The sequence below is a fragment of the Helicoverpa zea genome, chromosome 20 (assembly GCF_022581195.2).
Source record: "Helicoverpa zea isolate HzStark_Cry1AcR chromosome 20, ilHelZeax1.1, whole genome shotgun sequence".
In the NCBI taxonomy this organism is placed as follows: domain Eukaryota; kingdom Metazoa; phylum Arthropoda; class Insecta; order Lepidoptera; family Noctuidae; genus Helicoverpa; species Helicoverpa zea.
The window spans coordinates 652,720-668,708 of record NC_061471.1 but is presented as its reverse complement, the minus strand read 5'-3'; the positions used below and the strand labels follow the sequence as shown (position 1 = coordinate 668,708).

The following is a 15,989-nucleotide window of genomic DNA, read 5'->3' as shown; positions in this document are numbered from 1 at the left end:
TATAAGTAGGATTTAAATAAAACTACTTTTACGGATTTTATCGCGTTATATTAATATTATTTAATCCCAATTATTTAAACATCCAAATTTCAATAGAGAAGATGGCTGGTGCATACCACCTGCTTGGAATCCCATCATAGAAACTATTAAATCAAAATCCAAGCCTACAACTGCTCGACCTATGGATACAGTGAGCTCGTTTTGCGTGAATCGGATTGTCAATAATAATCAACAAAATGTAGGGTAGCTGTTTGTAACTAATATATCAAGACGACCAACACCTTAGTCTGCCCGTGACCATGGATGCTGTAAAGGATCCGAAACATCGGGATTAAATAATATTAATATAACGCGATAAAATCCGTAAAAGTAGTTTTATTTTGGTGTGAATGTTTTTAATGTACCTAAGTACAAGAACCTTATTCAATTTGCAGTAACCATCCAAGTTTAATTGAAGACTACTACGAAGATAGGAAATTCTATTATCATGTTCTAGAAACGACAAATTGAAGACGAAAATAGACTGCAATGTAAAAGTTCGCGTGGGAGGCGCCATCACGGAAGCCCAGCCAAGTTCATCGTCTCTATTTACTAGGTATGGTTTTAGGATATTGACATTTACCTATTTACGAGAATATTAACCTGCTAACTGATACAAATCGTAGCTATGTATTGTTACAAAATATTTACACAAATACTTCACAGTTCGAAACAAAAGGAAGTTTTTGTAAAGTTGTTGTTAGTTTACGTACGGAATGTGATTATTTTCAATACTATTTAGAAGTTCTAGGGATGTCTTACAAGGGAATCTTAGCGATATAATATAGAGATTTCTTCTTCAGGCGAAATGGCGTAAGTAGATAGCTTTGCGCAGAAGTGGTATTTTGTCAAAAGAATATACCTAGGTATACTTATGTAAGAGTAGGAGATGTAAGAGAGCACTTAATTAACTCCTATATAATTTTAATTTTCTGTAAGTTTCTTTACCGATACACAAACATCAGCCCCGGATCTAGGGGGGGGCAAGCCGGGGCCCATGCCCCGGGCGGCAAATTCAGGGGGCGGCAAAATCAGGCGACTGCCTGATTTTAAATCCTACATCACAGATTACCATAATAGTTACCTACAGGGCCGTCTTAACCTATGGTGCAGGGTGTGCGAATAACCCGGGCGCCTCGGTCTCAGGGGGCGCCACGGGACGCCCCACCACTAGAAAATTTCGATGAAATTACACCCGTTTGATAAGGAAGTTCCATTGTATCATGATACTGACAAGCAAAGTTTCAAAAAAAGTCGCCTTCGCTATGTTTAATTGATCATTTTGATTATTTTACTACTAACTAAGTGAAAAAATTCTCGCTCGCTACGCTCGCGGTTAAATTACCGTTTCTGTACTGTTTTTCTGATGGTTTATTATTTTTACGCACCCAATCAACGAACACAAATAGCACTCGCTCTAATCACGGTTTCTTTTTATTTGTACATGATTCCCAGTTTAATTTGTGAGTCTTCAAACAAATAACTTAAAAAAAGTTCGCGCTCGCTGCGCTCGCGGCTACTTGTTGCTTGACAATGTAGGTACTTTTGTGTTGTAGACTCAAAAAATTTCGCGCTCGCTCCGCTCGCGCAATGTTACACAGACATTGCCTTGTTGGCTTCATTAGTCTAATCCGCGCTATCTTACCTTTTATAAGTCAAATGTAGCGAAAAAAAATATTTATGGAGTCCTCAAAAACAAAAAACTTTGCGCTTCCGACTGCTTGCTACTTTACAGCGCTTTTTACCTACTTATTAACTTTTTGTGTACATTAATCTGTCTGTCTCGACTTCATAACTTAAACCTGGCGAACAGTTTGAGCCTACAATGATTTGGACACATTTTTTTAATTCCTTTACCTACCAAAAAAGTGACTTTCGTTGGTGAAAATAAACATAAGTACGTAGGTAGGCGGGGCGGCATTTTTCAGTTTGGCTGACAAACATTGAGAATAATAAATGATTCTTAAACTCCACTCTTCTCTCAAATTACATCCGCTATGCCGCGAACTGTTCGATAAATGCAAATGTTTCTGATGACGATAAGATAAGAACAAACTATAACTTCTTTATCCCCGCGTTTATCTACTATCTTCCCGGAATAACAGCTCTTCATTGAACTAGAACAGCGAACTGTCTCGTAGTTCTCGTAAATTGGATCAATAGCTAGATATCTTTGATGATACTATTAATTCTAGGGAGGTAGATACGAATCTCGTCTGTATTACTGTTGCGTCTCTGATCTATAGGTAATTATGCTGAATTTCTAGTAAGTACCTGAGTGATCCTACAATATAAAACATCTTTATTTTTCTAAACAAGCAGCTGCAGTAGTTTCCAACACTAACCGAGAGCGGAAGCTAGTAAGTACATAGGTATTTTATTTGTCATCTTATCTAGAAGCATTTCTAACATTACTGAGTGATTAGTGAGAGAGACTGCGCTTAGGCATCTTTAAAAATACTGCCAAACTTGTAAACACAAAGAGATAGCATTGCTCAAACAATAATATAGGTGCTATATAGTAAAGAAAGGCTAAAACAGAAAGTTCTGTTATTCTGTCCTATAGGAGGACTGATAATAGTGGGTTATCTTCGCATAAGTAATGTCAGTATTTGCACTTAAGATAAGATATTGCATAACTAATTAAGTAGTAGGTCGGCTTTCTGCTCACGATAACATATTCTTCATTCTTTAGATACTTATATCTATTTATACACCAAGTGTTTGCTTGCTATACTTAATGTTGGCAATCAAACATGTTTTCAACTTTAGAACTTTCATAATTTACAGTCCACTCGTTTTAAAAGACAACAGTTTCTGTCAGCGGTTTCACCTGCATCTAGCAGCAGGGCAGGTACTAAATTCGTGAATTTCGATAGGCTATCTAACACTAAAAGAATATTTCAAATGGACTCAGTGGTTGCTGAGATTAGCACGTTCAAACAAAAATATAAACTCTTCAGTTTTATAACTCTTGTACCTATAGCTAGATCTAGACAAATCTGCAGGACCCTGCATAGCCAAGTAACAAGACACACACATTTTCAAAATCAGCTAATCGGAGGGAAGAGACCTCATTGTTAGGTCACGTACCTCCTCTCAAGGAACGCAATAAGGTCATCGTCTAACAACGTTATGGACACGTTTTAGCTTTTTCCAATCCTTTTAAGTACTTCCTTACAGTAACTGCAGAACAGGTTTCAAAGGAATTTAGTTAGGGGACACTACAGATAAAAATCTAGTAAAAGTAAAGACTATAAAACCATTTACTTTATGAGTAAAAGTCATGCAATTTTATTCGCATACGTAGTACTTCAAATACCTGTGCCACCATTTGCAACATTAACATCGCCTGAAAATGGCCGTTAAGATGTAACCAACATTGGTTATTAAAATCTGAATATTTTATAGTTTGAGTTTAAAAAAAAGCCACAGGAAACATCAATATACTAAATAACTAAAACATATCTAAATAAAAGATATTAACTCCCTTTCACATCATCAATAATCCCTTCAAACAGAGCACTATAGATATTCCTAACAGCCCGGTTGCCTAGCTCTGATAAGCCGGTTCCGTACTAATGGTAACATTATCCTATCTTATCTGGTGATGGTATCTGTGGTTCTGAAAGCACCGATAGATAGACTCGTCAATGTGGACAGAGCTGTCAATGTTAGAGGCCGGATAGGATACCGCAGATCGGCGATAGACGGCGCGATCAAGATTGTGAATCTATAGGAAATGGAAATAAATATGTAATGCTGAAATATAAGGTTGCCTAACAAAGATACCTACCTCCTTGTCTGTGACACTGACGTGTGATAGTAACCTTTCTGAACTTAGAAGATCACGTATCTGATCCAGCACCTACTTTGAAGCTTCCTTTTATATTTTTTTTTTAAAGAGATTCTTACTGGTCCTCCATAAGACCCACTCTTTGGAACCGTGCAACTAGTTTGACGTTTCGAAAGAGATGTTATGTTCTTATAGGGCTATTTGAAATAAAAACAATTGACTTTGCTTGAAAAAAGTTTGCCAATTTAAGGAACAAAGTACATAATATAAACAGATAGGTATAATTGACGTAGTTAGGTATACAGTTATCAACCCACGAGTGAGTCTAAGGAAATAGTTTCCCATATCTGTATGAAAAGTTTCACAAGTTTCACAGTTCCGTATCTGGCGTGACCTCATAGATTGAAATCTTTACTCGACGCGGAAACTACGCCGTAACGCCGTATCGCATTCTAAACATAGTTCATGAAAAAAAGAACTCCTAATTTTCCACAAAGCGCTGAATGCAATGGAAAACTCCATTACACAACTTACAGTTAAAGTTTTTTGATTGCACTTCGATAATAGATCGCAGATAGTGGTTTAAATATCTTGTATTGAACACAAACCTACTCATCACCATATGCCTGTCCTTTTCGCAACTTTTCGGGTTCGGCTTCCAGTCTAATCAAATGATAAATCGGATGCAGCTGGTGGGAACCAGTGTTTTACAAGGAGCGACCTCTCAATCCAGTTACTTGGGCAACCCGACATCCCTTGGTAGGACTGGTTGTTAGACTATCTGGCTTACTAATACGATGAACATTCAGATTGGCTTTGTTCACTTATGTATGTGTGGAGTACCTCCGAAATTCATAAGGCTTGCAGTATCAGTGGCAAATAGTTTTCTCCAAATATCAAAAGTATCTATTGATGGTCAACTATTGTAAATATGATCACTAATCTACTTAACCCTCTTCTTTCAACCGAGATCTCGTCTGACTGCATTTTATCTTCGTGTAGGGTAAACTGGGTACGGTTGTGCCAGGGTACGGTAGTGACAGTCGCAATTGTAACGAAACTATACGTAATACGGGGGAGGGTGTGAGGGAGAAAGACGTGGCTCACAAGCCTAAACACGTTCCCCAATATTGCGTTAGCCGGCGCAGGACGTTGACGTAAGCAGGAGCCCACATTGCTTTTCAACAATCAAAAGTAAGTATTTTTGTTCGATTTCTTTTCCTATAGTTCGGCCATTCAGAGAATGCGTTCCTGACACGTCGCGATTGAACTGACGACGTAACTTTGCAATGGCGTTGCAGTTACGATAAAAATATTTTTGCTGGTTGTTTACCGTTTTAACAATTGAGGAGCATTAAAACAACATTATTATATCAATAATCAATGAATGTATAGTTCGGCCATTCAGAGAATGCGTTCCTGACACGTCGCGATTGAACTGACGACGTAACTACATTCATTGATTATTGATATAATAATGTTGTTTTAATGCTCCTCAATTGTTAAAACGGTAAACAACCAGCAAAAATATTTTTATCGTAACTGCAACGCCATTGCAAAGTTACGTCGTCAGTTCAATCGCGACGTGTCAGGAACGCATTCTCTGAATGGCCGAACTATAGTTACGTCGTCAGTTCAATCGCGACGTGTCAGGAACGCATTCTCTGAATGGCCGAACTATAATTACTGTTATTTTTATACATAAAGATTATCTTGTTATTTTTTTCTTTAAAAGTTGAACATTAACATTTAATTACAAGTGATTTCTTTTTACGTAAAGTATTTGGCAAAATCATGGCGATTTTTTGTTTTCAAAATGATGCGTTGGGTACGGTTGTGACGAATATCTATACATATAATAAATCTCATATTATTATTTTTTGCTTTTAGATGTCCAGAATACGTTTGTGGAAGACCGAAAGAGTGCAGTGTGATATCAAAAAATATAAAGATGCCGATGAAGAAGTGAAGCAAGGGATTTCGTATGTGTAGCTCAAGCTACAAGCCTTTCTACAGCTACAAGTTTTAACACAGTAAATGTTTTTTGTTGATTGTTAAAATTATGTTTGTAAGCTTATTATGTTAAACATTTCTACAATAAAAGATATTATAAACCATTTTGATATATGTTTATGCATGTCACAACCGCCCTTGGTATTTGGCCGGTTGTGACACTTTCCCATTTTTTTTTAAATCGATCTTATGGGTAAACCATAGTATTAAGGAGCAATATATTAGTGTTTTTACGTACACAAATGTCTAAATTTCGATACAAGTTCCTTTTTTGCGAGCTAATTAGTAAAATAACAAAATTATTGGTGATCAAACGAAAATTGGCACAACTGTACCCAATCTACCCTACCTACGGAGATATTATTATAACGTAAACAAGTCTTCTATAGGGCAATTTAAAAATAGAATGACGACGTTTGACCTATTTCTGTCGGATTATCAAGTGAAGTAGAAACTACCCTCAGTACTAAGAAATAATGAGACCTGAACTTTTCCACGTAGAAGTCACATTACTTTTTAAAGCACCTGGACATTAAAAAGGTATAGACTTTACCATCAACATAATATCCAAGGCTCTCGAGATAATGGAAAAGTATAATCCAGCGAATTGCCTCACTGGCTCACCGCCCGAATATCAATTAGATGACTAACTTCCTTTACAGTTTGATATCAAAGATTTGCGACAGTTTTAGCTGTTTTATGAACATAAACCATTCGACACAATAACTCACACGAATGTATAGACACCACACGTATACAAACATATATACATTCATGTAGTTATGTGGTCCGCAACACGAGTCAGCTGAGAGCGTATCGATCCTATAACCCGACGAATTAGAAGAGCCCCCGGTTCAAACGTTCGTGTTTGTGACACGGGGTGATTCTCAACTCGGTCGGGTAACGTCAACAAAACAAGCGACTGCCGCATTGGAGTGTTCCGGCCACCCACCGGAGGAATATTGTCTGTCATGCAAATTGAAATGGACCCCGTGTGGTATTTCAGACAGCCATTACTCATGCGGATGTTATTATGTACAGCTAGTTTTTAACCACGAACAAGATATGTTCAGGTTACATTTATAATGCTTATCACATTGCAAAACAAAATGCAAGGACGTATTATAATAGGTTTTATATTGTGGTTTTTCACTGACTGCATAATAACGATCACCTGTCTCACTCCAAATACAAACTCAAGTACAAATAAAACTGTAATCAAACCATAAACTATACAAACCGTGCAATTAACCCTCTAACGCGAACATAAACAATAATTTGACGCAGATAGTGTACACAATACTCACCGATGCGCTTATTGAGGCGCGGAGTACTTCGTCCCTGCTCATCTTCTTCCACATCCACGTCAAACGAGAATGGAAAACTCTTCGTAGAGCCTACAAAACCGGTCGCCATAACGACTGACTTCGCATGGAAACACGCGTCATGCGTCGACAACCCTCCGGTTCTGAGATATGACTGGCTGGAAACAGCGTCGAACGAAACTAGCGGGAAAATTTCAAGCGCTTCGCGGAAATTAGACCAATCACGGTATAGTTATCGCGCACACCTAGCGAGTGATTGGTTGCTATAAGACGCCGTATTTTTGTATTTTATTTATTTTTGATTAGGCTTGCTGAGTCAACATCAAAAGGAAATTGGACACGATTGAATGGGCGCGAATTTGTTCGATGTTCACCTTCACACATCACTAACCATTACCGATAAAGATATTCCGATACTAAAAATATGTGACAAGTTATTTGCAGGCACTTTGCTACCATAAAACCCTTATTTTTAACCGAAATTGTCGCTACTGAGAAAATCTTTGTTTTTATCTAACATCAAAAGATAAGGCCTAAACACATCTTTAAAACTCAAGTATGTTGATAACTGTAGAATTCTCGTCACATCTACTTCTAATAAGATCCGCATTGGATTATTATGTCAAGATAATGCTTCATCTACTGAACGCATGTTCTTGATGAAAAAAATATAATAGTCCCACGGTTTTCCCTCGCGTGAAGTTTCGACCATTAATCAATGTCTTAGTTAGAATCACGGAACATGTTCTTGGTTTTCTATTACTTGATTAGAACATTGGCTGTTTCTTGGGGTTTCACCCGAGTCCCAGGTGAACTTACTTTCGTAAAAATGTTAAAAACTAGCCTACATTCAATAAACGTTTTTGACTTGAACTATCTCAAGCTCTAAAGTCTAGACTACCTGTGTACCTAATGTCATATAAATGGGTTCAGTAAGCACGTGTTATCACAAGAACTAGAGGAATACCTACTAAAAGACAGTAGGTACCTATCAAACTGACACATGCTGAGCAGGTGAGCTGGGGCCCAATTCTCCTAAGTTAATAATCTCAAAATTGAATAGAAATCGAATCGCAATAGAAGTTTTAACCATATCGGGCATTCTGCTAGGAATCGTAATCGTAAGACGAATCGTATTCCAACGACATTCGATTGGTTTGCCATTGGTCTGCTATTTTGGTCTATACGGTAGTTTGCCCTGCAATCATATTGCAATCGTAAATCATTTGCAGACAAAATGATTCATTATTGAATGACAGAAAAGGATAAAAATTATTTCAAAGAAAAAATAGCGGAATGCCACATACGCTTCAATCGTAATCGAGTCGTGATTGGATCGCAGTAGAATGTGAATCGTATGTCGCTTAAGTAAATTTAGGAGAATCGGGCCCCTGGACTCCCTGGATTCTTAATTTCTGTTTATATTTTATGTCTGTCTTTCTACCCACTTTTTGTTTTGTTTTATTTCTTACTAGCGACCCGCCCCAGCTTCGCACGGGATTAGGTACCAGTATTTCCCCACTATTTAATGGATGTTATTGCACATATAAACCCTCCTCTTTAAATACTCCATCTGATAAAAAAATATCGCATGAAAATCGGTAACGTAGTTTTAAAGATGTAAGCGTACAAAGGGACATAGGGACAGAAAAAGCGACTTTGTTTTATACTATGTAGTGGTTGTGTATCTTTGTGGTGTCTTTTTGTTTGTCCTGAATAAACGTTTTATCTATCTATATATATCTAACTTAGTTGCAGACTAATCTACGTGACTTACGCCTAATATCCTCATCCCTGGACAGGTCAATTTCTGGCTTTTGGTGAGGACTATCACGCAATACGTCTCATGTAAAAATTCATATGTTATAGTTCGGCCATTCAGAGAATGCGTTCCTGACACGTCGCGATTGAACTGACGACGTAATAACATTCATTGATTATTGATATAATAATGTTGTTTTAATGCTCCTCAATTGTTAAAACGGTAAACAACCAGCAAAAATATTTTTATCGTAACTGCAACGCCATTGCAAAGTTACGTCGTCAGTTCAATCGCGACGTGTCAGGAACGCATTCTCTGAATGGCCGAACTTTAATGGATCGCGTGACAGTAAATAGGTCACGTGACATTACTTTGTCGATCTTAATAGTTTTCTTTCATAAGTACTTCAAGCAAAACCACTATAGTTCGGCCATTCAGAGAATGCGTTCCTGACACGTCGCGATTGAACTGACGACGTAACTTTGCAATGGCGTTGCAGTTACGATAAAAATATTTTTGCTGGTTGTTTACCGTTTTAACAATTGAGGAGCATTAAAACAACATTATTATATCAATAATCAATGAATGTTATAATTTTGTGCCAAACTGAGTGTCAAATAACTTGGTAAACAATATTTTTCTAAATCTATACTGCGCTATTACAAGGTTATGTCAGCGGTTTATATTTTGTAGTGCTGTGCTAAAAATAACAGGCAAGTATCGTAATCTGTTCTTATACAGTTATAATATAAAATAATACGTTTTGATTTTCTTTTTAAGAATTGGAAAATAATGGACTATAAGACTTAATTATAACGTTTATGAAATATAAAAATAAAACTATGACCAAACCGCATTTTTATACTTAGATTAAAAATGGTAACCCCAAATGGCGTTATGGGCCGCCATTTTGTGACGCTAAAACAGTCGTCCGTTGTCGTTTCGTGCGCATAGACCACGTTTTTCAAGTGTTTTCGATCTGTTTTTATTTGATTACCCGGCTTTTGTTAGACCGAGATATCAGGATTGATTCTGTTATTGATAATAATATAATTATACATGTAGGCGAAGATGATGATGAAGACACCACCTCCTCAAGCAAATCGGAGTCTGATTAATATTCTGTTCGCACATTCAATTCAATGTACTTGTAACAAAGAATAAATAAAACAATTTTATTATATGAATATTACCTTTTTTTGGTTTCCACTTAAATAACTAAAATATAAAACAAATGATTCCGCCAATTTAAAACGAAAATAATCTTAAAATAATGCGGCGGTTCATTTTGAAGGAACGGTAACGAACTCAGTGTTATGTTGTGCCCATCACTAGTCGTGACTAACTGATAGGTGTCAGGAACGCATTCTCTGAACGGCCGAAGTATAATAGGTAAATTGGAAACGGCTAAGCCAATTTTGATGGACCGTTTCTATAAACTACCGCCAGAGAAGTAGCTTTCAAATAAAAATCCTAACTAATATTATAAATGAGAAAGTAACTCTGTCTGTCTGTCTGTCTGTCTGTCTTTTCTTCACGCCTAAACTACTGAATCGATTTGTGTGAAATTTGGTACAGATATAGTTTGAAACTTGAGAAAGGACATAGGATAGTTTTTATTACAAAAAAATATAAAAATAAAATTTATTCCGGACATATAGCGCCACCTATTGGTCAAACCAAAAATCTACCGGAAGTTACTATTCCACGCGAAAGAAGTCGCGGGCAAAAGCTAGTAAGTAATATCTAAATTATAAAACAATAGAAAATCTATTACTTTTGTCTCGGGCCTATCTGGTTAAAATATTAATATATAGGTACTTTACAATCTATCTAGTCTAGGTGTTCAAAATGATAACTATCTAAATCTATCGTTGCGCCTAGTCTTCTTTCTCCTGCCCTGTTCCCAAATTTTACTTGGGGTCGGCGCAATATGTCCTTTTGCACCTAGTCTAAACGGAGAGAAAGCTGCAAATAGCCTCTATACGTGTGTTGCTATCAAATTTAAACTAGGCGCATAAATGCTTGCTTAAAATGCGAACAAAAAAATGTCTGTTTCGGGCTTTCACACAAAACTGCTGAATATATGGCTATGTAAATAAAATAAGGTAAATAGTCTTGATAGAGCCCGAGAAAAGACATAGGCTAGTTTATACCCAGTTGCAGAAAGTGGTTCTCTCAAGACATGGGTGAAAAGCATAAAGTACCTAGCTACTTTGTAATTTGGTGGGTACGTAAATGAAGAGTTATATGATGGTTTATAGCTAATTCCATTATATGGGTAATCCAATGAATCGCATCCATTTTAATAAACCATTAGTTCCTTGATGCCTCAAGATTATTTTTTTTACTACTACTACTTGTCTTTTAACAGGTTACAAGTCAGTGAAACCCCCAAAATAATGCCAAAGGAGAAGTTTATTTTCAGAACATTATTTCCAATTTCTACTAACTACAATAAGAAAAAGAAATAATACACAAAACACAGACTGTCTAATCCAATGACTTTATTATACACTTATAAATATACCATGACAGAGCGCCCTAGGTTGTTCACTTGGACAGAGGCTGTTCGTTGATGGGGTCCAGCTTGGGTTCCTCGAACTTGAATGAGGGGAATGAGGTCATGTCGACTCCGGGACCACCACCGTACTGCTTCTCGAGCTTCTCCAGTTCGGTCTTCATCTCCTTGGCGATGGCTGGGCTGACGTCCAGCTTGCCGCTGCTGTAATATCAATTGGTAGTTTGAAGTAAGTAAATTAAATGGAAATTGATTGAGGGTATTTGTTTTTTATTTTGGCTACCTACAAATGTGAATCAATTAAAGTAGTAATTCAAGTATAATATACTTCTTATTGGATAGTAAAACAAGTAAAAACAGTATAAACTGCAATAGCAAAGCAAATAAAAGATTTTTGTTTGTATTGGATATCTAATGGATACTGAATATGGAATGAGATCACTGTACTTCATTATCATGTAACCATGCATAACTGTTTTATCTGGGCAACTTGAATACCTATTTTTTTGTCTTATTTAACTGGAAAAACGCAATTAATCTTCGCCGACTGCGCGAAACACTGCACAGATCATGATGACACTAAGACAAGAAGAATTAATTAAGCTAACTTTAAAGGAAGGTCACAGTCAATTAATGTTACCTGCTCTTCTGCTTGTATTCCCTGATTTTGTCGAGGAACAGCTGCTGGATGGGGTCGGTGGCCTTCTGTGCGGCCGCCAGGTTCCTGGTGACCATCACAGAGGTCTGCGCCGCCTTCAAACCGCCCATAAGTCTAGTGGTCAGCATCTGAAACCAACATAACCTCTTACATTAGTTACATAACTTCGGTAATCAAAATCGGTAAATATCATTTCTGTGAATGATTGGACAGTAATAATCAATTAGTTCATAGTAAATTTAATCCAAAATCAATAATATAAATAGAAAAAAGTACCTTTTTGTACTTTCGTCTGTCTAGGACCTTTTGACAATTTTGACAGTCCAACTTTTTTAACGAAGTCAAACTTCTAAATTCAGACTGGCAAAGGCATAAAACTTTACGATTCCTAAAATCATAAAGGAGATGGCCAAAAAAAAACCCAGAGTCGACAGAAACTTCATATGTATGGTTGGATTCAGTATAATGTGTAGATTACAAAAAGTATTTCATATCATCTAAAAACCATGGGGTTCTCTTTTTACAAGGTTTTTTCGATGAAGATTTTAGTACTAAAAAAGCTTAACTTTTCTGTTTGCTGTTCATTAGAAATTGTGCATAGGGTAAAAACTTTACACTCAGGTGTATGTCTGTTAGCACTATACACGAGTGAAGGGTTAGAGCTGACCAGATGATGGAGAATAGAGAAGATCAAGGGAACTCGGCAATGGTAAGTATTAACTACCTCATGTTTGGGCTTATATTATTCGCATTGACGAGAACTATTCACTAATGCGAATATAATGACTAAACAACTAAATATAACTTTCTTTTTACTTTTAATTTTATTTTTAAATTAACCTTTGCCAGTTCAGAAGTTTACACATAACAGGAAAACCTCTTCATGTAGGTAAGGTCGGTACTTAGTCGTAGGTATCTGGAGTGGTTCATGTCAATAGTGCAATGGGTGGGGGTCAAACTCAAGACCTTTTAATTACCAGGCAAACTCTGTAACTATGGTGATGTTACTCTTCGCATGTATAATGTTAGTATACCTTGTTTTTTATGGTCCTTTATGTACCTAAATAATCTTTAAAATCCACATAAATTCAACATAACCTATATTTGTAAAAATATGATATAGCTCCTGTACCCCATGGATTTCAGACTGGAATTTTTGGCACCATCAAAGGTCTATCATAATGAACCCATTGGTACCCATTTCGTTGCGGTCGATTCTGGGTTTTTTTACTATGAAAATTTGGCCATCTCCTTTATTACTAATAGAATCCGGATTTCGATATTAATTAACATAACATGGTACATATACTATATTTCTAGTTTGCAACTGTAAATCGTGAAATATAAGTGTAAAAATCTTGGAAAATCAACAGCCGGGTTTGACAAATCATGAAAATGTCAATGTCAAACGAAAGAAACGTCACTTATCACTTAGTTTATTTGTGTATGTTGTCGTCGATGTTTAGCCGCAGCATTTTACAAATAAAATAGCAATTATAACAGAAATCTGCTCACATGTGCAATAATCTAGGAAGACTCTACACACCAGAAGTAATATATAACATAAATTGAAGAATGGAAAGAGGGAAAATGCCGTCAGCTGGGCGAGGAGCGAAGAGTAAGGCTCCGCAGCACCCTCAGGATATCTTTGCGCTGGGCAGCAAGTCTACCGTGGTGGTCTCCAGGGACCCTGAAAAGAGGAATATCCACAAACCTTCCTCTAGTGGTAAGTTGAACTATTCAACTTTTGGTGGTTTTGATAGGTAACCTCTTTTCGAGGACATTACAAACTTCTCAGCCCAGATTTGCTAGCAAAATTAATTTAAATAAAAGTCTTTATGTGCTAGAGACTCAGCATCAGATTTCTTAAGCAGCATGAATATACATATGCTATGCAAATTCAAATACTATTCTGTTTTTTAGGTGTAGAACGTAAGAGAGAGACCTCAGGGTTTGGCAGCCAGCCCCCCAGTAAGAGGGCTAGGATTGGCTCACCTGCGGAGGCAGTTGGAGGAACATCCCTAGAAGTAGACCCAGTAGATCTGGTGCCAAATGTCCTGCAGGCTTTGGATACACATAATTCTGATAAACTGGTTAGTATTATAAGGAATTGCTACACACTATACTTATTATGTTTTACATAAAAGATTCTTCCTATCATTACACTCTATGGCAATTTAAAACATGGTTAAAGTTATATTGGTTAACATGCTAATTATTATAACAGATTAAGTAGACTCAAAACATGTCCTGTATGCAAAACACAATTGCGCTCAGCTAAGACTTGAACAGGTCTTATCTAGACACACGGCAGTGTGTCCGCCAAGTTCGAGCAAAAAAAGCGACACACCGGCCGTGGGTTATATTACACGAACCATTTCGGGCCAAATTCGACCCCCCTGTAACTCAAAATCTATTTTATTTACGCATATCAAATTTATAGTACAGTATCTATTGAGACCCCCTCACTTATCTAAAATACAAAATTTCATTAATATACCTATTGAAGGTCTTGAGATATTGACGTCAGAAAATCGCTATTTTTACTATACACTCACTGACTGACTGATTCACTGACTCACTCATCAAAAACCTAGACCACTTCCAATGGTCGTATTGACTTGAAATTTGGCATGGAGGTAGGTCTTTATGTCAAGGTAAAGGGAAAAATCTGAAAATGGCCAAGTGTGAGTCGGTTTCAAAATAATGAAGGTGTTTTATACCCGGTGTAAATTTATACCCCTAAGGAACTAAAACGAACTAAATTTATCTATATTTATATAATATATCTTCGAATGGTTTGTATTTAGTTTAGTTAGAAGTAAAATAGTGTAGTTAGAAGTAAAATAAAAATCTGAAAACGGCCAAGTGTGAATCACTTTCGAAAATAACGAATGTGTAACTTTGATCCACGAACATAATATATGATAACATGTCATGTCAGTCAGTTGGTAAATCTAGTCCATTTAGTTAATCTAGTTCATTTCTTTGTAAGAAACATAGTGCATATTAAAAAATCTAAAAGATAGTATAAATGAGACATTCCTTTAACTAACTTCATCATAAGAAAAAAATAAAATAAACAACCTTACAAAAATAAATGAAATCCCACCCAAAACAAAAATGTGAAAGACTGCCAAGTTCGATAATATGGGAATGCAGGCCCGCCGTAAGCGGGCGTGCAAGGCGTGCACCGCACGCGAGCGGCACGTCCTAGGGGGCGGCAAATCGAGCGACTTATCACGTAATATTTAAAAAATACAATATCTTTTTACCAATGATTGGATTTCAATATTTCCGAACACAGCAATAGCGCTAAGAATATTAATTACACTGCCGGTTTCAGTTTCATCTGTTGAAAGATCATTTTAAAAATATATTTTTTTAAACGATTTAAGATCAGCCAGTAGCGTAGCGTGGCAGGGAAGGGGCAAATGCCCTGGGTGGCACGATTTAGAGGGCGGCAAAAGTAAACCATAATTACGTAATAAAAATATGATGAGTAGATTAGCAATAAAATTTCAGAAAAAGCCGCCCACTCGCTTTGTTCGTGTGCTGTCAATTTTGACGGGTTCACCTTTACATCCCCAAAAAAATTCGCGCTCTCTTCGCTCGCGCTTCCTTACATATGCAATGCGTCTTACACACATTGTTATAAATATTTATTTCGTTGGTTTGAGTAACCCATAAATCTGTTCTAAGAACTTTGATCTACATTATGTTGGTTCCTATTAATCACAATTTTTCAATACATAGGGTCGATTTGGGTAATAATTGCACAAGGGCGCTACATAAGCACATTTACATACATTAGCTAGAGACACCTTTGGCTCCAATTACTTTTGCAGACCATAAACTATAAAATTTGCGCGCTC

At 36.8% G+C, this 15,989-nt stretch overlaps 3 protein-coding genes across 9 annotated transcripts in view; 1 reads left to right on the top strand and 2 right to left on the bottom strand.

Moving 5' to 3' along the window:
* The window catches only part of LOC124640217 (AMP deaminase 2-like), a 56,681-nt gene extending 49,335 nt beyond the window's left edge, over nucleotides 1-7,346 (bottom strand). For 4 of the 5 annotated variants that reach the window (XM_047177893.1, XM_047177897.1, XM_047177894.1 and 1 more), the window contains exon 1: nucleotides 7,156-7,345. In XM_047177893.1, coding sequence (XP_047033849.1) covers nucleotides 7,156-7,264 — 109 coding nt within the window. In that variant the 5' untranslated portion in view covers nucleotides 7,265-7,345. Of the gene's footprint in view, nucleotides 1-7,155 lie in introns of all 5 variants that reach the window. The other variant, XM_047177888.1, reaches the window with a different exon arrangement.
* A 4,074-nt stretch (nucleotides 7,347-11,420) lies between these two features.
* Nucleotides 11,421-12,509, bottom strand: LOC124640414 (ATP synthase-coupling factor 6, mitochondrial). Its single transcript, XM_047178183.1, has 3 exons — nucleotides 12,391-12,509; nucleotides 12,097-12,242; nucleotides 11,421-11,660 (listed from the first exon to the last, which is right to left on the bottom strand). The coding sequence occupies exons 2-3, from the start codon at nucleotides 12,240-12,242 to the stop codon at nucleotides 11,489-11,491; spliced, it is 318 nt and encodes a 105-aa protein (XP_047034139.1). The 5' UTR covers nucleotides 12,391-12,509; the 3' UTR covers nucleotides 11,421-11,488.
* A 1,038-nt stretch (nucleotides 12,510-13,547) lies between these two features.
* LOC124640088 (integrator complex subunit 1) overlaps nucleotides 13,548-15,989 on the top strand; it is a 28,288-nt gene continuing 25,846 nt past the window's right edge. For all 3 annotated transcript variants that reach the window (XR_006985522.1, XM_047177717.1, XM_047177718.1), the window contains exons 1-2: nucleotides 13,548-13,840; nucleotides 14,038-14,207. Coding sequence is in view for 2 of the 3 variants with exons in the window: in XM_047177717.1 (XP_047033673.1) it covers nucleotides 13,690-13,840; nucleotides 14,038-14,207 (321 nt within the window). In the remaining variant the exon portion in view is untranslated. The remainder of the gene's footprint in view (nucleotides 13,841-14,037; nucleotides 14,208-15,989) is intronic.

Coding starts and splice junctions, on each gene's coding strand:
- LOC124640414 (XM_047178183.1), bottom strand. CDS start 12,242: ATGCTGACCACTAGACTTATGGGCGGTTTGAAGGCGGCGCAGACCTCT. Junction 11,661..12,096: donor GAATACAAGCAGAAGAGCAG/GTAACATTAATT, acceptor TTGATATTACAG/CAGCGGCAAGCTGGACGTCA.